Genomic DNA, 24,449 nt, shown 5'->3' with positions numbered 1-24,449 from the left:
CGCCCAGGGCTGCCGAGACCCCGCGAGATTCCCTCACCTCACACAACCCTCACCTCGGACGGCCCCGCCTTCTTCTCCTCTCCTGCCAATCGCGTGGCGCCGTTCCGGTCTCCCGGCCAATCGACTCTCCCCCTGAACCGAGGCCCGCCCCCGAGGCCCGCTTTCGGCCCAATCGCAGCTCCCCTCTCCCGTCCGAATACCCAATGAGGAGCAACGCGAGCCCGAAAAGAGGTTACTGGGCCAATAGTACTCGGAGGCGAGGCGGCGGCCTGATTGACGGCTGTGTCCGCCAGTCAGCAGCGGCGGTGGGTGGGGCAGGAGCCGCGGCTCTTCCAATCGCGAGGCGAGGCGCGGGGTGAGGGGCGGGGAAGCGGCTGGTGCGGGCGTCTGCCGGTGGGCAGGCAGCCAATGGGAGGCGGGCAGGGCGATGACGAGCGGCGGGAGCAGCCAATGGCGGTGCCGGGGCGGGGTGAGGTGAGGACGCGGCGGGGCGCGGAGGTCACTGTGGAGCTGAGGGGAGGCGGCGGGCGGGTGAGGGGCGGCCGGGCCGGGCTGGGTGATCACTGCCCTCAGGGGGCCCTGCGCCCGCTCTGGGGAGCTCCTGGCAAGCTGCGGGCTCTGCTGGCTCCGAGCTGAGGTCGCCGCCTCCCCGCCCGGGGCCGAGCGGCTCGGGAGGTTCCTCAGGTAGATGCTGCTGCCTCAGCCCCGCTCTCCAGAGGAAGGTGATTCTCTCACTAACGGGACAGCTGGTGTGCTGTAACGGCGGGGGCTGGCCTCGCCTCCAGGTGCTTGGAGAAGCTTTTTGGTTCTTCTTGTTCTAAGTTAATTTATTTACGTTTTTTTCCGTTCCATTTGAAGACCAAGATGTGAAGCTGGAAGGCTCTACCTGGCGGGCTTGGAGCCAGCGGGTGCTGGCTCTGAGGGGCTCTGGGGGCAGCTGTGGGGTGAGCTGCCCTCTCCTTAGGGCAGAGGGGAGAAGAAGACAAGCAGAGGGCTTAAGGTTTTCTTTAGGGGAGAAAGTGAGTATCAGACCCCATGGCCAGCTCTCCTCACGGCTGGGTTCCTGAGGTGCAGCCTGCTCAGGAGTTACAGTTCAAATGTAAAGCACATGTTAATCGAGGATCAGAAAGGCTTGATGTGGTTTGTTGTTGTAGTTCACTTCTGCCCTTAGTCTGCATGCATGGAGAAAGCAGTGTGGTACTTCAAAGAGTAAGTGTTCCCTGAAAGAGAGTAATAAACTACTGGCAGTTTTGACACTTTTCACTTTCTTGTGTGAATATTAATCATATCTGATTAAGTTTTACCTCAGAAAAATAAGTTAATCAGAGCCTTTCCCATGATGGTTGTAGAGTTAAATTAACTGGAAGTGCTGAAGAGGTTCCTTTAGAGGGTGAACCTGTCCCCAGTTCTCCTCCTAGCATTTGTCTGAACTACTACAAACCATGCTTTCCAAGTTCCAGGTCTGTAAAGTGTAAGTAGAATCTGGGAGCCACTTGTTTTTTCTAAATTTAGTTTAGCTTAAAGTGCTGAAACCATGTTGTCCATATTTTATTTGCCCTTTGGAGCTGAACCAGCACTTTTCAATGAGGTGAGAGACTGGTGAGATGGCAGCTGAAGGGATACACTTATCTGTAGTGTCCATATGGAGTTCTGTCAGATGACTGTGTTAATGACCCACCCTAACAAGTGTATCTTTCTTCCACACTTGGTTTATAAACACTTGGAATTGGTGTCCATGGGCTCTGTCATGCTGTGGAGCTTAAGGCTGTCAGTTCAGCTGCTTTTCAGGCACTTCATGCTATGAAACTTAAGGGGGACAAGATCCAGTTGATTCATGCAGAGGTATGGTTGAGGAAAAATGTTTTCAAAGAATCTTAAGAGAACACGAAACTTGCAGAGTGCTCAACTTTTAATAACCCTTTTCTTCAGTGCAGGGATGTTAAAGTGTTTTGTGGTAGTTAATAGGAACCACTCCTGCTCAGAACAGGGCTGCAGGAGGAATTAGCTGTGTACTATTGTAAGTCAGAGCTTCCTTGTTATTTAATGCTTCTGTGTAAGAAGCAGAAGTCTGCTGAGGGGGAGCTCATTACAGAGCTGGCTCATGCAACTTTGAGCACGAGTGTTTTGTGAGTAGTTCAATGAGCTTGAGCTGCTTGATGAGTGAGTTGGCAGAATCTAACCAGAGTAATGTGAACTGGGCAGGTAGAGACACTGCTCTAGATCCTGCCAAAGCCCAGTTTGATTGCAACTAATTTGTCATCCCCAGTGATGCATGGAGATATGTGATTGGTGGCTACTGCTGATGAAACATGACAGATCAATTCTAATCTCTTACTGGTGAAGGCAGTTATTCATGGGGACATGCATCTGTCTCTTACTATTTTATTCACAGTGAGAGTGTTGTAAAGCAATAGCAAGTCTGCTGTTTGAGTACCAAACACCGAGTGCTAGTATATCTACATTTGTCAGGCACTCTTGGCTTAACTAATTTAAAAACTAAAAACAAAATTAAATACAATGCATGAGAAACACAGGGCACAGACTTGTCCCTTTTTGAAAATCTCCTGTATCAAGTTTAGTCTTTTCTGACTCTTGAGAGATTTATTTTCCCCTTGTATTTACCACTTGCTTTGCAGGGGTATAATTTTTTTGACAGCATTCTGCACAAGGGCAGGAGATGGAAGGCAATTTGTAATCAGCCAGTTGTATTTCTTTGGTGCTCCTCAGCAGTGTTCTAACCTTAAAATTCTCCACAAAAGATTGCATCATATTGAAGAGCATAAAATGTTATGGTCTGGTTCCAGGCATAGGCTTTGTGGTTTTTTTCTTGTACCACAAGAACTAGCTGTGAAAACAAGACTCTGAACATCAGAGTAAGTCTTCTGAAGTAATGGCTGAGTGTTGTGCAGCACCTATGCACCCTGGGTTGTTGTGACCCCTTTAATGGAGAAGAAGTAACATTAAGTGGAATGAAGCATGTTTGCACAGATTTGTCTCTAATAAATTAATCTGTTGATCAAATGCACTGAGGAGCAGGGGGACAGAATATTTTTTTTTACTCTGATGCTGTATAAAGATTTGTGTGTCTAAAGTTTGCAAGGATGGCAATATCCCATCATCTAAGAGCAGGGCAGGGTTCTGCTTGCCTTGTTGAACATGGCACAGATCCCTGTCCTGCTCTGGGCAATGTGTTAATGACAAGATAGGGAAAAAAACCCATCAAGTAGTTAAATGAAGTGGATGACTCAGGATGACCTTGTTAGTCTACAAAATGGGGATATCGACCACGATGAGCTCTGTCTTTGTCTTTAAAGCAGCAGTGTGGGAATGTGGCTGCTTCTTTGAAAAACAACTGAAATGATGAAAACAACTTCAGTAGAGCTGTGGGCCAGGGGACAGCTGGTGTAAATGACAGATGGTGTCACCTAAGATACTGCATATCTCTGATGTGGGAGATCAGACTCTGCAGGCACTTAGGCTGCTCTGCTGCCCTCTCAGCCCTGTCTGGGGCTCCTGCAGTGCCCAGCTCATGGTGGTTGTGTTGTAATTGGCAGCTTTGCCCCAGGTTTGTCCAGTGAGCTGGATGTACAGATATGGAGATCATGAGTAGCACGAGGGCTGGAGTTCATCCTGCAGACTATCACCTCCAGAACACTGAACTCCATCCTCTTTCGTGCTTCCTGGCCAAAAGTGTTTTCTTTTGAATTTGCTGAAGGAGTTCCTGAATTCTTTGCTTGCTGCAGAGCTTTAGTGAGAGCTTGGATTTAACTGGGGGAGTGCTCAGGTGCTTGAAGTTGATTTATCGTAATTTGCCATTTGAAGACTTCAGTCTGATTGTTTAGTTCTTTGTCTCATTTTCCTTCTTGCTGCTAAACACTAGTTGCTGGAGGTAGAGAGATAGAGGGAAGATCTTTATCCCCTGTGGCTTTTTGGAGAAAGAGACAGTTCTGCAGTTTTCTCTGTTCTACATTTCTTTGCACCAGAAATGACCCTGCTGCTCTTTGTTACCAGTGTTCCCTTTTATCCTTCTCCTGGCAGCTGCTCTTGCTCCATTTTGATGTTGGAACAGCAAATCAACTCCCTCTGAAGCAAATGTCATGCCAGTAAAGATGTTGAAGCAGCAAGAAAATCATCTCTGTCTCTGAAGACTGAATTGGAGACCTTTGTGAATGAGATGTTCTTAAAATAGCTCCACAGCATGTTGTTATCTTCCCTAGAAGGCAGAGAATTAAAAACACCACCACAAGCCACTTCTTTCTTGTGAGCAGGATCCCTAAATAATGGTTTTTTATGTGGGGAGAGAAGCAGGTTATCTAATTTTCCTCCAAATTTAATTAGGCACAACAGTGTCCAGGCACTTTTTCTGCATAATCTTTTATTCTGAGATGGGGGAGGAAGGAGGGAGGTTAAGACACCACTACTTAATGATAGGTTGAATTTTCTGGATTGTAGATTTAATCAGAATAGAAAATCCTGTTGCCGAGGTGGTATTTTTTGAAAGACCATCCTTCAGAGACCTGACTTGCTGCTCTGGTTGTCCCACAGTTGGCTTTTTGTTCTGTCATTGATTCCAGTGACAACACTGAACAAAGCAGCTGAGTTGATCTGAATTGATTGTATGCTTCTCTGATTGTATGCCTCTTGCTGGGCTTTTTTTTTTTTTTTTGCAAAATCATGGCTAAAAGTCATGATTATTTCTTGTCCTGCATTCAACTACACCAAAAGAAAGCGCTTGTAATACTTTGCTGTGTCTGATTAGCAGCTGTATTTTGACCCAATATCCTATAGATAGGATTCAGTGATGTCCTGGGTAGGAGGTTCAACCTACAGGTTAAGTTCTTGCAGGTGTATGTGTCTCTACATACCAATTAGTTTTGTTTGCTTTAGCTTTATAATGCTAGCACAAAGTCCAGCCTGATTCTGATCCCTCTTCTCCCCCACCTTTATTTCCAGTTTGGATAGCCTCTCAGTCCTCCTGCATGCAGTGACTAATTTTGTCTGGCATAATTGCTCATAAATCCATCACTGTGTCAGAGTTCCTTGAGTGCTGTAATAGACCATGTGCCTTCAGCATCAAAATAAAAAAAAAAGAGCAGTGCATTAAGAAAACACTTTAACAGTAATTTTCTAAGTTGTGGTCTTAGCAGGAGCACACCTATCCGTTATAGCAGGGTGATTTTGAGAATGCAACATGAAGAGTTTTCCTCTGGGGTACAGAGTAGTGGTTATTCCCCATGGCCTTGCCAGCGTTGCTGCATTGCTTTGTCACAGACAAGTGACAGGGTCGGAATACAGACAGGACCAGGACCAGGAACCCAATGAGAAACAGGAAACTGGCAGCCTGGTTCATGGCAGCATTTCACCCCAGCATTGTCCTCAGAGTGTGATCCAGGTAAGATGGGGTAATGTGATGCTGATAAGGCTCCAGTTCACATGGCAGATTTGTTGGTGTTAGTGCAGCCTGAAGCCTGTGCTTTGTTAGGTTGTCACACATGTGAAAAATGCATTTCAGTTGGTCTGGCTTCTTTCAGACTGACCTCCATGCTGGTTTTTTGTTTGGATCTTTTCTAGAAGTAAGGTTCTTGGGCTGTGCTATGATGGCAGTAGTTTGAAGATCAGTTAAGACCAGTTTTTTGTGCAGGGTGGCATATGGAGCCATTCAGGTCTCTGCTTTATTTCACTTCTGTCAGGTTGCTGGATGGGTGTCTGTACTGACACTGCCTGTCTGAGCCTGCAGCCTGTGTCCGAGCTGGCAAACCACCTGCTCAGGTTATTAGCTTACACTGGTTGTTTTCACCCTAGATTTACATATATTTTGATGCTTTGGGCTCATATCTGTTGCAGGAAAGTATTTCCTATGCAAAGATATCAATTTACATTAAATATCATGGTGTTATTAAAGGATCTGTTCACTGAAATTTCAAGTACTAATCTCAGGTAATCAACAATAAATGTAGAGCCAAAACCATTTTACCTTTACTGTTTTCTTTTCCCCACAGTACTGTTAATGAAAAAACAGAAACCAATTTCTCCAGGCTAAAACCACTGTGGTTTCAATCTGTGACAGTACATGCATATATTTTCCAAGAGTTGCATCACCATTTGTTGCTTGTTTAAATATGCCACGTGTTTAGTGGCCTTGTTCTGCTATGTGATCCACTGTTTCTGGAGTGAAGTCTAGCTAAAAATAATAACAAGACAGAAGTTGAGTGGAGTTGCTCTGAATTATCCTAGTGGAGGATCTAGGCAACCATGGCCTCTGTGGATATAACTGATGGAAATAATTAGCATTACTGATAGAAACACAAAGCTTTATAAATTCTCTCAGTTGTTTTAAAATGATAAATGTTTTTCCTAATCCTGGTTCTTGACATTATGGTACCTCTTGAAGAGCTTTCTTTACCAGATCAATTCCTGTCCTAGTAGGGTAACTAAAGCTTTTCAGCTGTCCACCCAATTTATCCTTCTGGACTAAATTTTCCATATGAAGATAACCAGCAGCAATACTCCCCTCAGGAGATTTGTATCAATTAGTTACACATCACTAATTTCCATGGTACTGGTGGACCAGTCAGTTGCAAGAAAGCTGTTGTGTAAACAGTTATGGCTGTTGGGGGCTTGCCTTTGCCTTTTTTTTGTTTGGTTTTGTTTGAAATACTTCTTTTACACGGCAGCTACTGACAACCTGCTTCTCCTGTAGTTCCCTGGAAGCCTTGTCAATGTGTTTCACTGTATGGTTTGTGCATGTGCTGCTTTCTGGGTCTTGGGGTTGGTTTGTGTGCTGTATGTGAAGAGCCAGACTTGGTGAGAGCTAAGGATGCTTCCATTGTATTGTCATGCTCTGTAGACATTGCTCTGGCTCCGTGAGACATCTCTGGTGTCTCTCCACCTCCTTAGCTCCACTGACCAAGTTTAAGGAGCTGGAAAGAAACTATACTGATAATGTGAGTGTAAAATGCAATCTAGCAAGAAAGTGGGTTACTCCCCAGTGGGAGTGCAGACAAGGCTGCAGTTAATCCATCCTGTAGCCAGAGAAAGGTGGGGTTAGTCTGCTTATCCTGTGTTTGGGGCTGGGGTTTTTCAGCACTGGTACATCCACAAATGCTGCAGCACTGTTGCAGCCTTCTTGCCATCTCAGCAGATGTATCAGGACATGAAGCTGTTCTCAGTCACCCCAGATAAAATCCCAAGTAGTGCCATAGGATCCTGTGAGATGCTCTGGCTTTATACAGAAGGGAAGGACAGGACAACTTGTGGTTTTTAAGAACCTGCTACCAGCCATCGCAGGAGTTTCTTTTAGACAGCTGCATTTCTTTTCACTGATGTTTAAGACAAAACTAATTTAATACGAGCAATAGAGAAGGAAAATTAAAAGGGCAAAATCATGCAGGAAGCCCATTAAAATGGAAACACTGAAGTAACCAGGTAATTGGGCATTGATTCTGTCCTCACCCCCTCGCTCCCATTGAGCAGTTTTGTATTAAAAGTAACATGTCTTCAGGATGGTGATCCAACATCTGTTAGTGCTGAAACAAAATTTTTTGCTTGTTTTTTTCCTCTCTCCACATTCTCCCAATTGTCTATAAATCAATGTATTCGATCACTGTGGCTGTCATTATTCTGGTAGGAAGCTATGTATTTTCTTTGTTTCATGTTTTGGATGGTTGCTAAAATATAAATGGTTGCATGTTTGGATTTTAAGATCCCATTTATTTATGAATGTGACTCTGCTTCTCCTTTGTACTATAAAAATACAATGGCATAAAGGGTCATAGCAAGACAATAGATAAAGCTGAAGAATAGATTTGAAATAATGTTTAGAAATCTTACTGGGTTCATTGTTAATTGTGTCTTACTGTTGCTGTGTCTTCCAGTCTTCAAATTGTGCTCTAGTTGGGAAAAAAGCATGTGCATAAGTTATATTAGTTAAATGACTCATAACTATTTGTCTAAAACCTATCCAGTGCTGGCTGACTAAATAATTTAGAATTACAATGCATATACTGCAGTAAGAGATAAATATGGGTGTTGGTGTTGCTGTGAACTCATCACTGATTTTGACTTTTACAGTCAATGTTATGGCACACAGTTGAAATCAGAGAAGAATGGAAATTTCAACTAATTTTTTAATATACTGAAATGTATTAAGTTACACAAAAGAATCCATATTATAGTAATCCTGCATATATACAGGAGAAAGAGTACCCGGGGTGCATGGCAGATGGTTTCAAAGGAAATCCTCGAGAGCTAGGATTAAAAAGCAATTTTCAGCAAGTTTAAAATGGGTCTCCATATTTGGGTCACAGATATTAACTCTTTCGTTGCAAACAAATGAGGGAGAAGCCCTGTTGGATTTTTATGGCAGTTTCTCAGTGAATGCTGACCAGTGCACTCTGTGGAAGAAAGAAATGGGAATGTCAGTTAATTCCACTCTGGGAAGCAGAGTTTTGATACACAGAGAGACTGATCCGTTGTGAGTAAATGGGTTTCATCCTTTGGATAACAAACATTGGTAACCCTTTTAAAATAACGTGTGGATGGCTTCAACTGGTGTCTGCCCACTGAAGCACATCTACATAGAGACAAACACAGAAACTGAGCAGAGGTTTTGTTACTCCAGGTTGTTACTTGGAAGTATTTCTGCAACTACAGATGGAAAGCAAGCCTGAATTTTTTCAAGCATGTTTTAGGGACACACTAGAACTTGATTTTTTTTTTTTTTTTAATAAGTTATATTCTAAAATAGCCAGTAGCATGCAGACATTATTCCAGGCTACAGCTGTAAGTTGGTGGCACTCAAACATCCAGATACGTTATCATCAATATAATGCACAAAAGTGATAGAGTGCAGATCAGCTTTGTATTCTGAGAGCAAGAGATGACACTGCTTTTAGTTAGTAAAAATAGCATAACAAGTTGGACATTACTTGCTTTAACTTCTACTGGCTAGTAAAGGTGTTAGGAATGTAATTCACATTTACCTCAGTGCTCCTTTATACACTCCTGGCACTGTGAAGGAACCTCATTCCTTGACACAAACTCACTTTTCTTTTTAAAGGCTCTCTTCTGTCTCCAAAGTGGAAATTCAGGTTAGACATTAAGCAATGTTTATCACTAAACCATGAAATACAGATACTGTTTTATTGTGTTCTCAAAGCTGGGTGTATTTTGAGCAGCTTTGGAAAGCTTTCTGAGCAAAGGTCCCTGGTACTCTGCTAAGTGAACTACAGAAGTGATCACTGCTTTAAATTGCAGCAGTCAGAATAGAAAGCCCATGGTAACCATCCAGGCCCAATTCTGAGGAGCTCCGAGGCTGTCCCAAGGCTGATAAATGCTTTTTCCAAAGCAACGTTCTGCTCTCTGACAGATGCATAATTCTCTATTGAAGTGAGTATGTACAGAGTTCTGAGTACCAGAAACAATGGCTATTTAAGGCATCTAAATGCTTCCTTAAATTCTGCAGCTCTAAACAGGAAATGCTGAAGGTAGAGTTCCCCTGAGTGTTTTGGAATTTCTCCCTACTTTTCTGGTTTTCTAGTGTATATTAATAAGTGTTTTCTGAGCAGATTACTGAGAGCAGTAATCTAGTCCTATCAAGGCCATGAATTCATGTTTAATGTAACCAGTTAGACAAAGGGAAAGCTGCCATAGTGACAAAGTGTGCTGTGGATGGGCCTCTCTGCACCTCTTTATTGATGGTACTTTAAGGAGCGAATTGAGGAGAAACAGATAATGAAAATTGATTCTTCTCTGCAGGTCTCTCTTGCTTACTGTTGGACTTTGGCAGTCCTGATCTGTGAAGATAATTAAAGTTCCTGTGCTCTGAATGCTGTAAGTGATTTTTTTTCTTTGTTTTACAGGGATTGTTAGGAGCCTGTTTGCCTCAAATAGGGGAAAAGAGGTGAAAATGCCAAATCAGACAAATGATAGAAATTAAGTTGGTGCTGATTAGTTATATGACTCTACATATTTGCAAAAGATATTTCTAAACATTTTGCATTCAGGAATGCCTGAATGGATGCAGTAGCAGAACCTTAATTGCAAATTGCCAGTAAAAATACCAAAGGAAACAATATTTTCATAGTTCTGTCAGGACTACAAGTAGATTAGTGATCTCAGCATGGTGGAGGGGATCAGCTGTCTAAACCCTCTAAGTGTGGCTTCTGCTGCACCTAGAATAATGTCCCCCTAGAACATGGACTCCAGTTGTCTCTGGACTGTCTTAATACTGCAGGGAGGCAGGAAGTGGAATCCCATGCTTTTGACCTTGTTTCAGCATCACTTTAGTATCTCTGGGACACAGCTCTCTGCTGGTTCTGTAATTAATAGTTATGTCTGTTGCTAATGACACATCTCTTATTTCTACAAGAGTATCTTTAAAACAGTTGGTATTCTTGCACCAATGAAAACATGCAAAGAGCTCTTCATGCCCCCATTTTCCCCCCAAAGCTGTGGGAACAGTTTTCTGGCTTGTAGAACAAAGAAGCCAGAACAAATTGCATAGCCAACATCTGCACCTGGCTCACTTATTGAGTGAGTTTTTGGCAAAGATGCTGAGCTCCTTCTGCCAAGAGAGCCTTGCCCATGCAGTGGTTCAGGAATGAAGATGTGATAACATCTTTTCCTTTTTGGTTCACCAAGGCTGTTTTCTTGATTTGTCAAAATACAAATTTTCCAAGAAAGGGAAATAGCTTTTTACTTCTAAATATCAGACATTAATGGGTGGTGACTCAAAGTGCTTTCTAACCAGCCATGTTAAGATTGGGATGGTGTATCACTTCAGTTCCAATGGCAGACACATCACATATGGGTTGCCATTTTGATGGCTTTCAATGGTAATCTGACCCATAAAAACTGAAGCATAATATGCAAACTAATTTTTTTCTGGCCTACCCTGTTCTTGATGCCATCTGTGATAGGATGGAAATGAGCCTGCTTGAAGTGTGGCCTGCCAGTTATAAGCAGAGTGGTAGTGCCAGTCACAGATGGATTGGAAAGAATAGCCTCATGTGAACGAGAAGAGAAGGAAGATTCTCCTGAAAGCAGGAAGTTTCACTTCAAAGCATCACATATCTGTTAAATCCTGTGGCCTATGGAACAGCCATCAGACTTTTCCATGAATTCTTCACATGGATTCAGGAAAGTAAACTTGCTTTCTAAAACTCAGGAAAAAAATCCTTGACTTCCTAATGTTGCCTTCTCTCAGCAGTGCCTATTGCTCTCGTCCTTGATGGACACAGTGCAGGGAGCTGGCAGTGTCTGCCCTGTCAGGTACCTGCAGTGTGTCCATCCAGCAGCACCAATCACAGCAAATGACTGGAAGTGTTGTGGGGATGGGTTTTCAATCTGCTGTAAGAAGTCAGCATTCAGAGCCCTGGGCTGCCATTTCTGAATTCCTACAAAAATCCCTGTAGTAGGGGAAGGTGAGTACTTCCCTGCTGGTGATGCACCTCAGCTCAAAAATGAAGATATTTAAGCACCAGGTTTTACCGCAGTCAATGAGATCTCAGTTCTCTCCCACTCGATTTGGGAGAGCCTGTGCTCTGAGAGATTCAGTGACCTTGTCTTATGTGTAACCAGAGTGTCTTTGTACTATTTATAATCCAAAGGAACACATTAAATGATTTCCATTGTTAGGAATATAGTCTACAGAAATCTCTGATTATTTTTTTAATCTCTTTATATCGATTTCATTGTTTGGATGACCATTTGCTTTTGCAGTAGGGAGGCATGTAAAGGAAGGCACTCGTCGATACATTTCATGTTTGTGACACACTTGAACATCCCTCTCAAGTCCTCTTCAAGCCTTTTCTTTCCAGGCTAAGTAAACACTAATTTCAGCAATGTCTCATCTACTCCCTTTAATTACTGCTGTTGAGAGAAAGTTTCTGCCGATGCAAATGTGCTATTTTGTCATGTCACATCAAATTGCATCAGCCTTATATTTAGGAACAAAAAGAGGGGGAGGCTGAGACAGGATGTGACTACAAATGGAACCAAAGGGTTTTCTTAAATATAGGCTGAAAATAGACAATTGAGGCAGTGATGCTTTTTCAAGCAAAAATCCATGAAAGGGAAAATCAAGTCTGTGACGACAGAAAGGAAAAGCAAGGCTGGGGGTGTGAGAAGAGGGAGCTGTGGATGGAGGCGTGGGCTGGTGCCAGGGAGAAGCTGATCAACTCATTTACACAAACACCCTTTGCAGTGTCGGGTTGGTGTGAAGTGGTTTTAGGCTCTGTGAGACCAGATAAAATGTCCTCTTGTCCCTTCTCTGCTGGCTAAAGAAGTTACTGTCCATGCTTCCCTCCAGCTTGGCTCAGGGTGTGCTGCCTGCCCTTTCCTTTGTGATTACATACGTGGAAGAATTATTTTACAGGTATTTAGTATAGTGTATTAAATTGTAGTAGCCTAGTTGGCATTCAGAGTTCCAATAGGCCTTACTCAAGATATCTCTTTTTTTAGTAGATGAGAATTAAAAAAGGACTCAGTAAAATATATATTCATAGCAACAAATGCATTTCTGTTATACTTTTTCAAAGCAAATCAGAGAAATACTAAATGGGAAAGGAGAAGGATAGATGTTTGTTTTTACAGCTGAAGTTTGTTTGTTATGAATTGAATAAGTCTGAAAATTCTGATAAAAACTGCAGATCCAATGAAAGGCTGTATAAGCATACTTGAGATTGTTCATAAAAAAACCCACCCGACTGACAACACAACATGAAAATGTTCTTAATTAATGTCTTCAGTTAAAGGAAAAGCTTTGTGGCTCTCTTAAATATATTATTAAACCTGTATTGTTTAGATAATAGGATGGGAAAGACACTTAGGCCAAGTGCTGTGTCAAATTCGTCAGGGCATGTTTTAATTCTAGTTCACTTGCTGGATTTCACAGCTATTTGTCTGGGTATTGGGGTAATTTGGAGGGTTGAGTGAAGCCAGATGACTGTAATGAACTCATTTTGTGCCTTTGATTCATTCTGGCAAAAAAAAAAAAGATGCTATTTATGGGGTATTTTGTATTGTTAAGACTTCTGTTCCTCCTGTCTCTCAAACTTTCTCTGGGCCACTGTCTTTGTGCCATCACCAATAATTACATCAAATTAATTCAGCATAATTGAGTTAATTATTAGCACTGGAGGTTAACAACATGACTTCAATTGAACCAAAGCTTTTATCCCCCTTTTCCTGAGGTTTCACAAAATGTAAACAAATCTGATTCATGGATGAAACCTAAGGCAGCTCCATTTCTATCAAGTGCTTTTGCCAGCTAGAAGCTGCCCTGCCACACTCAGTCATTCAGACAGGTGTTGATAAACGTGCTGTATGCTGCAAAGGGAAAAGAATACTGGGGCATTCTTTATCAACATCCAGATACTTTAGGAAAAAGGAAATATTTTAATCACTCCAGTCAGAACCAGAAAGATAGAATAATCATGTACAGACATGCAGAGCATGTTGAACCTGGCTTAGCAGACATATGTCAAAAAGAATTAAGACATGAGTTCCAGAGATTCAGAGGACAGCTTTTGGAATTAGGGATGCTATTGTGAGTCACTGTGCAAGACAGTCAGTAGCACAATTCCTTCTGATTGCTTCCCACAAAGAGCAGCATGCTTGTTTTCATCTGTTGTAGCAAGGACTCTGAGCTGGACGCTCAGACCAAAAGGTTTGGCTTGAATTTACCTCTACAGACAATAACACATTAGCAATTTTTTCCCCTAACTTCATCTCATGCAGATCTATAAGTTAGTCACTCAGCACAGTTGGTATGTGCTGTGTAATCAACTAAAAGCAACCTCTGTTCTTCCAAAAACAGATGTCCTAGAGGGTCCTATAGAGTTTTTTTTCTGGTATATCATCCTTGCTCAATGACAAAAATATCCAAAAGGCAGGGGAAGAAGTGAAAATTTGAAGCGTGTTGATGAAGCATGTTCTCTTTCAGCTAGGCTAGGCTACAGAGAGTGACAGTAAAGTTTTCAGAAAAAAAATTAAGATACAGCTTTAAGACCTCAGAAATTTACCTAAGATATGATGGGCATCTGCCCACATGATTAGCTGTTGGTATGGTAACAATCCCTGATTAGTGAACTCTACAAGTTAAAATCCCCCTTAAGAGGCTAAAGATTCCTGGACTTAAATGTTCTGTAATGCTTCTGCTCTAAACATTTACCAGTGTATCTGTTCAAGATGTGGGCCAAATTCATCCATGGTATAATTCCACCAACAACAGGGTTTGTGCCAGGGAAGGTTTTGGCTCAGATTATTACTTGGATTGAGAGCAAAGAACTGGAAGATGTTAAATTTCAGCAGGTGTGGGGTTGAAATAATGAGGCAGCAAGTTGTTCTTGATGCTGCTGTACAGGATCATGTGAATGGGGAAGGACAATTACAGGGTGAGCTGCAGATAGCAGGGCCTTGTGCAAGTGCCATCCTCATTAGTCTGGGGATTAGGTGGGTGTAGTTAGGGCTGGGGAGGTTGTGCTGCAGAAGATGGGTATAATGAGAGGTGGCCCTGGAAAGCTCTGTTATACTGGGGGGTTTGTTCCCTTGTAGGCTGGATATGATGTTTGCACTAAGGGAATGTTATGAGGTATATGTGAGGCATTCTTCAACTTAAAAACCCTCGGAGGGTTTTATTAATCTTTAGTCATTGGAGGCCAGAGTGACCTATATTCCTTTTTGAACTTGAAAGTTCCAGTCCTACCTGAATCAAGTTAGGAACCATGACAAAACTTTGTGTAAGACTTAATATTCTTCCCATGCTTATATGACCCATGGTTCACAGAATTAATGTTTTCATTAATCAATCATATTTGTGCCCTTCCACAGAACCTTTGTGCCTTGTTAAGCCAATGGGGTACCAGCTCATCAACAAAATGTATGGTAACTTGTGTTGTGCCCAGTTGGAAATTTATAAACTGCATCTTCAAAGAGTAGCCAGAAAGTTGTTATTCTGTCATAAAGTAGGAGGGAGAACCACAATTGTTAAACTGGAACTAAGCACCAAAACATTTCAAAATACAGGATTTTCAAGAAATGAAGGATCAGGCAGTTTTGCTTTAAAGCTCATGGAACCAAGATACAACTCAATTCATATTCACATGTGATCTCAAAGGTAAATACTTACAGATTTGTCCACTGAGAACAGAATTCATGTTGACAGCAGCTGAACTGAGCAGTTTACAGTGGGGAAGATAAAGTTCTTTGGAGACTGCCTTTCAGAATTTTCTTCAAGCCAGGAGAAGTCACTGTCAGGAGGAAAGAGTAAGTAGAGAAGTTTAAATTACAGCTAAACCAGGGAGATTCCTACCCTGCCTTTGCTGCCTGAACTTGACATTTAGTGAGCATGCTCCAAAGAATATTATTCTCATTAGTCTGAGTATGCTTATTAATTATCCAGAAGAGGGTAATCTGGCCTCAGTGTGGGCAGCACATTTCCTCACTGGTGTTAGATTGCAAAAGTCTGAATGTTTTATTTGGTTGTGTTTGATGTATTGCATGTCTCTGCTTTGTGGCACCAGCCTGGAGTGCAAGGTAAAACATTTGCCCTGTGGCTTAGTTAATTTATGTAAGTGGTCTTCATCATTACAAGAATCTGGTGTCTTTTTATGGCCCAGCCCCAGAGGTTTTGTATCTTTTTATAGTCATGTTGATGTATGTCTATAGTCAGTTTTCCTTTACCATACAGGTCTTTTAAGCTTTTAAGAAAAGCTTATCTTAAGAAAAACACATCACAGGTCTGCAGGTTTGATTTCCAGTTGCCTAAAAGTTGCTTTACACTGTATCAGCAGTTCAGTACAACTATCTGGGGTTTTTTTTCAGAACTTTTCCTTCTAGGTTACAGTTCCCTGCTGCATAGGTATAACTTACACTCTGAGTTGTTTGTGTAGTGCTCAGGTGTATTAAGGCACAGCTTGGGACCCAGCTCATCCAGGGATTTACCACGTTTCCCTGATTGCCATGGTGTCATTATGTACAGCTCTAGCAATCTTTGTCATCCTCAGGTTTTACCAATTATTGTATTTGCAGGGAGGCAACTGCTGATAGTGTTGAATAGTGAAGGATGTCCAAGCAAGGGGGATTCCTTGTCAACAAACAGATTTTTGGCCAGCTCTTAATGCCCTGTGTGCTGCATGAAGGTTGTGCAGGGCTCACTTCCCCCTGCAGGCTGTGCACTGCCCCTGGTACTGCTGCTCCACCTCCTGCTGCTGACAAAGCATGAACCAGAAGAGCTGAAATAGAAGTGAACAGAACAAGGCTGGATCTCATCATTCATGCAATAGGGCTTTACAGATCATATTTAGAAAGGACAAAATCCTCAACAATGACAGGCCACAGCTCGTCAGAAGTGATCACATCAAACCAGCAGATCTTAATACAAGCCCAGCATGCTGGAGAGATGTGTTTATGAGAAAGTGACTTCAGCATTGTATGTGCTCACCCGCACAGGAGAAGGGGGATATCTACAGGGCAGCCCATGGCCCAGGGCTGCAAAATATTCAGAAGCTCTCTGAGTGAATGTGACTTGGTAGGGAGGGACACTTGGTGGTTTGCCTGGGGCAGCAGAGCTGGCCTTGAACACAGGGCACTAGGCACTGCTGTGACCTACTGGGGAATAAAGAAAACCCAGTGCAGTGTGATAACCAGAGGAGGCAGTTAGTTCAGGGCCCAGGGTCATAGGCTTTTCCTGCATTTTCCAGCTGGGAACTTGTGAAACTTGGTTAAGGGAGGACTGGTGTAGCCAAACACAGAGTAGGAATCCTGAGTAGCAGCAGTCTGTAAACATTGTGAGGTTTGACTAGGATAGGGAATAATAAATTCCCAAGTTAGACCTCTAAAGATGTAATAACCTAAAGAAAGAAAACACATCCCCAGTCTGTATACTGGGGGGGGAAAGGGGGCAGGGGGAGCCAACCTGTAAACAGCAACAGCTCAGGTAACTCTTGCAGTGCTTTAATTAAACACTCCCAGTCTCTGAAGCACAACTTTGGTGGCTGTTTAACTAGTCCAGAGGGACTGAGATTCTGACTGTCGAACCGTAGAGATTTGCTTGAAAAACAGTCACAGAAGCATAAAAAACCCCATCTGAGAGCAGTAGCAGAGTCATATCAGTATCACCATGGGTTCAGCTGTACACTGGGTCAATTGACAAGCTTGCAAATGCAGAGTGCAAGATTAATTGGCTTTGGTCAGCCTTTGCTTCACTATCTGAATATCATTATCAGGAGTTTAAATTATTATGCAATGCTGAGAAATGCCACAATAGTCTCAGTGTCTCCTTTTATACTTGTCTCTTTTTAAACAGGGCTTTATCTAAATGCAAATGTGATTTCAGCCTTCTGATTAGGACATTATACAGTCATCCATTCCAGAAAAGCACAATTAGCAGATTATTTTATTTCTGACTCAACAGTTCTTGGTTTAGATAGTTTGTTTGTTGTGCTATGCATGATATTTAAGTTATCAGAAGATTTACATTATTAGTCAGGATTATAGCCAGATTTTGTGAGGTCGAGGGTATTTTCTTGGCAGATAAAAATGGTACATTTGTAGGAATGAGGGAGAGATGTTTTTAGAACAAAAGGTAATAGTGCAGATCCTCACTATGCTTCATTGTCCTTTTTGTGCCCACTAAGAGGCAAATTACTGCAGTAACTATGCAAATTCTCCAATGTTACGGGGTGCACAAGTGCAGAGTTCAGCTTTACCTGTTCTCAGGATCTCTTCACTGTGGAGTTACACTCATACAGTGACTTACAGATAAATAGTGGGCAGAATGATAGGTAGAGATATCACTGCTACTGTGTACACTGACCTGCTGGAGGGACCTGTTGAGGCCTTCAGCTTCTGGAAAGTAAGTCAGATGGGGTGTTACACCAAGAGGTGTCCAGTCTGCCAAAACGAAACAGAGAGCCCCTTTGGAACAGACTCTTATATTGGATGTTATTTGGTATTACATTATTTAGTCTTGCCCCATCAGGTCAGAGGGCTTTGAGCAACCTGATCTGTTGAAAGATGTCCCTGCCCATGGCAAGGGGCTTGGACTGGAGAAGCTTTAAACCATTCTATGATTATATTTCTATTTTTTGAAATAGGGCACAGACTTGGAATCATCCTACCTAATTTAGGCTTGTAACTGCAGGATCTATGTTATAATTCTCATTTTGCTACTGGGTTTTGTGTTCAATGAAGAGAAGGCCAGGGAGTAATTTGTATATTGCTTGAGTGACACTTTGGAATTGCTTATTTCTGCTGATTGGAGGGGGAATGATGAGATCTCTGCTGACCATTGAGAGCATAACCACCTCCTGTATCCAAATGCCCAAATTAAGTTAATCCAAACCAAATAATGCATGGAGCTGATCCTCAGCATAGCTTTCATTGCAAAGAGAAAATAATATATTAGAGAAAAAAAGATTGGAAGAAAACAAGAGATGAACATTTTAAATCCTGTGGTTGCTCTGATCTGTATTTTAAGCAGAAGTTTTTAGGTAAAGCCATAATTAGCACATTTGGTGGGCTTGGAAAATGAGCAAGTGATTGGACAGTCAGACTGAAGCCCTTTTGAAGATCCAGTTCTCAGTCTATTTCCCAATTTTGTAACATCTTTCTGCCCTATGTATGTGGGGTTTTGGACAGCATCCAGTTCCTGAAGTGTGTGGGGTCAAATAGCTTTTGTTTAACAAATATGAAAGAAGAGAACTTGAATCAAACAAGCAGAACAAGAAGACTGCAGCAGCACTGTGGAGCCAACATATTGCCCTCATGATGGAGGAATGGTTTTCTAATTGTTTGTGAAAGCTTAATGGAAAGCAGGTTTTGGCTGTGAATAATTCTCAGGAGGGATCATTGTGAAGGCTTAGCTCATCTCTCCTGCTTTACTGATGGAACACAGTGAGTATTCCAAAGCAGACACACCCCGTGGAGCTCAGCTTCAGAAGGTCCTGGAGAAATGGGGGCTGGGGGTGAGGGAACTTTGCTGGGCACATCACTGACCTGAGTGCTGCCTGCCAGCTGGGATGTCATGGGCAGAGGGGAATGGTTCTGATGACAGAATCCAGATTTTCTTGCCCATGAGACATCATGATTTTGCATGTTGAGAGGAGGGTGTTGGAAAATCTACTCCAGTCAACATCATCTCCTTCCTAGTTACCCAGAACTGAAAATTTGAAAAGCTGATTTTTTTTGTTTGATGAGGTCGTTTGATAACTGCAGGCACAGAAGCAGGATACACAGCATCCTAGGTGGATCCTTCAGCTCGTTGTGGCCACAAAAAATGTGGCATATTGATAATGAATGTCAAATTGGGCTTCTTGTAACTTTTATGTGTGTTGTTCACTAGGGAGTTAGTCACTGTGATCAGGATTTATTTAGGAGTACCATTTGTCATGAATCTGTAGACTCCAGCACTTTGGGGAAAGGGCTTTTCCTGTTGAAAGTGTTGGTAAAGTGATGCTGAGTAAAGTCATAGCTGAGCTCTGCAGAACCCTGTTCAGATGTAAGGAAAGGTGTCAGTACCAAGAAGCAGGAAGGGGAACTTGACGTACGCTCTTGGAAGGTTTTGAGCAGTTAATCCTATTGTTTATCTTAGAATTAGTTTTAATAATTTACATCATCAACGCCTGAGATAATAACTCTGTTAAGCACTTCCTTAAGACAGCCTTCTTTTTCCCTTGGGGGCTGGAAAAGCTTTTTCTGAAGTGTCATCGGAGCTGTCTCCGGGGCTTCCATAACACCCATCAGCCATGACTCACTGTGTTTCTGTGGGGCCTTAAAAATGCAGTTATAAAACTGGCCTGTTGGTACCAGAGAGCAGGTGGTGAGCTATACTGTGTGCTCCATTAGTCTACACAAAAACAGGCTCACATTGCTGCCACCTCCTCCCCTTCCCACCTGCTTGGCTCATCTGCCTCGCTCTGCCTCATCTTATGACTTGTCATTAGGCTGCCTTCTAAACTCTTTGTGGCAGAAACTTTTTCATCAGATATGAATATATGGTACAGACCATGATAGGGCCCAAGCCCCTGACTGGAGAGTCTGGGCACAGTAATAATGCTGATATGGCAAGGCTCTTTCTCACGTTTCCTGTAGACAAGAAGCTCTGCCACAGGAACAGTTCCCTCCCGTTTTAAAAGATGTTACTTTTAGATTCAAAAAAATCAATATAACATACATTTCACCCAATCTCTCTGTAATGAACAGAAAAAAAGACCAGTACTGTGAGGTGCTCAGGTATGACTTTGTCCTGTGGCTTTCCATCCCTGAAGAATAAGACACACTGTGGTTTTGTCATAAATTCTTCAATTTTCTTCACACAGAAGAATCATACTTATTGTGCTTAAAATACTAAAGATGTTCAGTGTTCTCTAGTACTTTACATGAGCATAACTCTTGTTACTGCTGTAGAGGTGTGCTAATTCATGTCTGCCTAGTAACAGACTGAGATGGAATTTTGTTTTACTGAAAATACAGGTTGCATATCCTGTTGTGATGGGCATTTTACAGGTAGATAATGAGGAGATTTGCTGCACTGCAGGAAGAGCTACTCTGTGAAAGTATGCAGCCCAGGCATGCAATAGCCATGGGGTCCTATTCTGAAATGCATTTGGCCAAAGGACTGAAATTACTTAAGTAAAAGGAAAAAAATATTCCAACTGATGAGTAAGTATCATAACGGGTGCTAAAATAATGCCACACACCTACTTCATTATCCAGTTACTTACTTATTATCTTTATTCTTAAGAGTAATGATGTAAAAGTGCCTTTTTCCAAATGTTAATTTAGTTCTCTGCAGATGGCAGCCATCTGTTAAATGACAAGTCATTTACAGTGTTTGATTAGCACTTTATATAGCTTGGATGGACTTATTGCTACAATATGTAAGTATAGTTATGGAGGTGAAGCTTGTTAGATTTGTTCTTTTCCTGTTACCAAAAAAATGGAAAATTCCAAACTTATTTTTTTGTTGTTTTTTCCTATATTTATACTTGTTATTTCATGTCAAAACCTGACATTTGTAGGCTGGTATTCCCGAGACAATGACAATATTAGGAAATACTGTTAAATGGCAGTATTATGAGAGTCCTTCTTCTCCAGTGTCCCTGTGGGGCTGGACTCTTACAGGTGCTCAAGGAGAGCACTGCAATCTTGAATGAATCTGAGCTGTGGCTTCTCAAGCAGAAAACTCTCTCAGGGCTGTGGTGCTGTTTCGTATCCTGATAGCAGCTTCCACTGGGGGTCTTTTTTTAAATGAGAAAAACTGTAATATTTCCATACACCTTAATATTCCCATCACAGAGTGAACTTCTTGCATGAACTGCACACATCTGTGTGTTAAAACCTGGCTCAGTGACAGCAGCTCCCAGCTGTCACTCTGTGTTGTGGTTTCCTCTAAAGTTTCTTCAGGTTATGCTGCTGGCCATGGTTTTAATAAAATTCATTGGGTGTTTTGGTTTGTGTTTCTTCTTTTCAGCAGCTGAAAATCTTGAGCATGGCCCCACTGCCCAATGCTGAGTTGGTGAAGAGCTCTGTGCAGCTGTACCGGTACCTGCTGCGGTGCTGTAAGCAGCTGCCTGAGGAGAGCATCCGTCAGCACTACAGACATGCAGTCAGACAGGTGAGAAACAGATGCATTTGGTGATGGTGGAATTCAGGGTTGTCAGGATTTTTTATGTTTCCTCTTCTACTGTTTGTACCAGCCTAAAAAATTACTCTTCTGCAAGCTGTAAATGTTAGGGGATTTGAAGGGTTGTACCTGGAGCATTTATTTTTGTTTGCTTTTAGTCTGAAATCTTTTGTTTTCTTTGGCTTTCATCTCTAGTTCCTGTGTCAGTCAAGAGGGTGGGCCATCATTCCTTACTCACCTAAACATGTGTTTCATGGGGAAAGCTCCTGGTTCCTTGTCAGTCATTTTTTAATCTATATATCCTGCCCCACAGCCCCTGCTGGGTAAATCTGGTCTAATTGTTCATATGGAAGTAATTTCATGCCTTAGATCATACCTGTTGTCCTGTGTCTTCCTAGTTTCATTTTACCAGTCAATTTCAATTTTTCTGAATTGAAAAAATTCAGAAATGTTTTCAATTTTGCTGGGGTTTTTGCTGATGATGTGTGAAAGGAGCAAAACACTTAATATGAAATTACATTTGACAAAACTTGCTATGGAAATAACCACAGCCAGGTGCTACAAGTATATTTTTACGTTTTCAGATCAACAGTTTGCTTAAAATATTTTCTTTGGGATTTCAGTGACCCTTGTTTTGAGCACTGTTGTGTTAAGCTGGGTACTCAGTGTAACTCTGTTGCAGAGTTTCAGAGTTCATGCCGATGAAGACGATCCTGAACGAATACAGCAGATTATTAAGAGAGCCATTGAAGATGCTGACTGGGTCATGAATAAAGTACGTGCATAGGGTTGTCTGAGTTTTGCTCTCTCTCAGTTCAGAACAAAGGGGAAAACAATGGAAAGCAAGTTAGGAACAGTTGTTCTGGACATTGAAGTGTCTGGTGAAATCAAATGTCTGGCCCCTGGGGATTTAGGATTGTGGTAGTTTTTTGTTTAAAAATTCTTTCTCAAGTTAAGTGTAAGTGTATTTTTTTTAGAGCAAATGATGCTTTAAGTTGCTCTCTATATAAGTCTTTGTTTGTCTGAAGAATTCTATTTGATGTCAGCAGTGAAAGGCCACTATAACTCTAGTATAGAAAAAAAACCCTACGAAGTTTTGCAAGCCACAGTTTATTGATATCCATTAGCTGCTTTCCTGTGTGGAATCTGTTTTCTCCTGCTCTACATAAGCTCCCAGAAAATGTTATTTTTCTTTCTCTGATCTCGCCTGTGGCAGCACAAGTCAGGGTTAGACAAAAGAGTGGCAAAATTGTGGTAATTGCTTTACTTTTGCCATAGTTATCACCCAGTGTGTATGCCTCTCTGTTATATAGTACTGAAAGAAAGCACTCAACTGGTTTTCTTAGCTAAAAGAATGAAGACACCTGGGAGTCACCTGGATTTAAGTCTGGTTGGGGAGATCCCTGTTAACATGGATTTCTTAGAGTAAACAAGTCAAAAGTTCAGCTTGCTCCAAATATCTGTGATTTAATTTACTAAATGAGTGTTAAGTCTTTCTCTGTACCAGTCCATGAAATCTAAATGAGAGATTTTGAGGAGCGAGGAGCAAGAACAGATTAGTCGTAGATTATAAAATTATAGCAGAAGCCAAATCCCAGCAGTTACTGCCCAGTAAATAACCATCCCTGCATCTGATTTTATTCTCTCTACAATTATGAAAAGCCTCATTCTGATTCTGCTACAGAGATTGTAGTCTGCTTCATTGGGAACCTGGTAATTGAACTGTGTGAGAGGAGGATCAGATTCACAGTGCCTGCCAAGAAGCAGCACTTTATATTGTAGAGGGAAAGCCTATCAAATTGCAGTCTCACTTAAAGGAAGCAGATGATTTTATGTAGATCATGGAGAGGGTTGTAAACCCTTGCCAGTATGAACTGTTACTTTTAGTTATGTGCTCATTCCCACAAATAATTTTTTTTGTTTGTTTTTAGTATAAAAAACAGAAGTAGAAGAGGAATGATGAAGACAAGAATGTCATCGGGAAACACCCTTAGAGGACTCCCAGTCAAGCCCAGTACTGTATTATATTTATTGCCTGGAGTTTTCTCTTAAATAATGCAAATTCAAATAGTTTAATCTCATTGGGATTTCATGAAGCTAAACTGGTATTTCTGAAGCTATTTGTGTCTGTAAAGTAAAAGGCACAGTCTAGGTTCAAATTATTAGTGTGTATAATCATGAACTTCATCTTAACGCCCAAACTTCCCAGTGCTTTGAGCAACACAGAGGGCTTCTCAGCCTTTATAATTCTGTGAATAAAAATGTAGTGGAGTACAAGTCATTAACAAATAATAAATACAGCCCTGTCTGCCATTCTTACCTGATGAATTCCAGCATCTCCTCTGAAAGAATTTAACTAGTATCTGAGCATGGATGTTTCTACTGAGAACCTGCAAATGTGAGAAATGCTCAGATCATCCTCTGTCAGGACCATAGGTATGTTTTCAGAGTCTGGTGTTAATCTAGTATCAGACAAAACAGCATAGGCTCCCAGGTGGAAAACCTACCCACAGGAACTGTAAGGCTTTGAAACATGAACCACAGTCCATGCTCTGGGCACATCTTCACTCCACCCTGTAGTCTGCACTTGAACTAATAGTTGTCTTATTTAAAGATAGGTGCCTGTCACCCTAATTGCTAAACTTCCATTAAAGCAGTGAACTGAATGGCATGATCACAGGAATGTGCAGTGTTGGATGGGTATTAAGGCCTTCACATTTTTTTCAAGATATAATAAATGTCCTTTAAAAATGCGAGTCCATGCCTTTTTAAAAAGAGAGTATTTTCTGTGCCTGAATGGATTTTCATCAGAGAAAACTCA

At 41.8% G+C, this 24,449-nt stretch overlaps 1 protein-coding gene across 15 annotated transcripts; it reads left to right on the top strand.

Annotated features, from left to right (window-relative positions):
* The first annotated feature begins 443 nt into the window (after positions 1-443).
* LYRM9 (LYR motif containing 9) lies at positions 444-24,449 on the top strand. 15 transcript variants are annotated; one of them, XM_030462403.1, is made up of 6 exons: positions 525-684; positions 6,848-6,944; positions 9,757-9,831; positions 21,476-21,619; positions 22,311-22,403; positions 23,560-24,448. In XM_030462403.1, exons 4-6 carry the CDS (start codon positions 21,494-21,496, stop codon positions 23,575-23,577), a joined length of 237 nt encoding a protein of 78 aa, XP_030318263.1. In that variant the 5' UTR covers positions 525-684; positions 6,848-6,944; positions 9,757-9,831; positions 21,476-21,493; the 3' UTR covers positions 23,578-24,448. The 15 variants fall into 15 exon arrangements, with proteins under 15 accessions (XP_030318265.1, XP_030318263.1, XP_030318264.1 ...); XM_030462404.1 differs by lacking the exon at positions 6,848-6,944 and adding an exon at positions 859-908; XM_030462407.1 differs by having other exon boundaries at positions 525-722; positions 21,479-21,619.

This window comes from Calypte anna, chromosome 19 (genome assembly GCF_003957555.1).
Source record: "Calypte anna isolate BGI_N300 chromosome 19, bCalAnn1_v1.p, whole genome shotgun sequence".
Lineage (NCBI taxonomy): Eukaryota > Metazoa > Chordata > Aves > Apodiformes > Trochilidae > Calypte > Calypte anna.
The sequence above is the reverse complement of the archived record's forward strand: the minus strand, read 5'-3'. Positions and strand labels throughout refer to the sequence as shown.

Excerpts from the sequence above, each read along its gene's own strand:
- LYRM9 (XM_030462409.1), top strand. The coding sequence starts at position 21,494 with ATGGCCCCACTGCCCAATGCTGAGTTGGTGAAGAGCTCTGTGCAGCTG. Across the intron at positions 21,620-22,310 it reads ACAGACATGCAGTCAGACAG|AGTTTCAGAGTTCATGCCGA; the intron begins GTGAGAAACAGA and ends ACTCTGTTGCAG.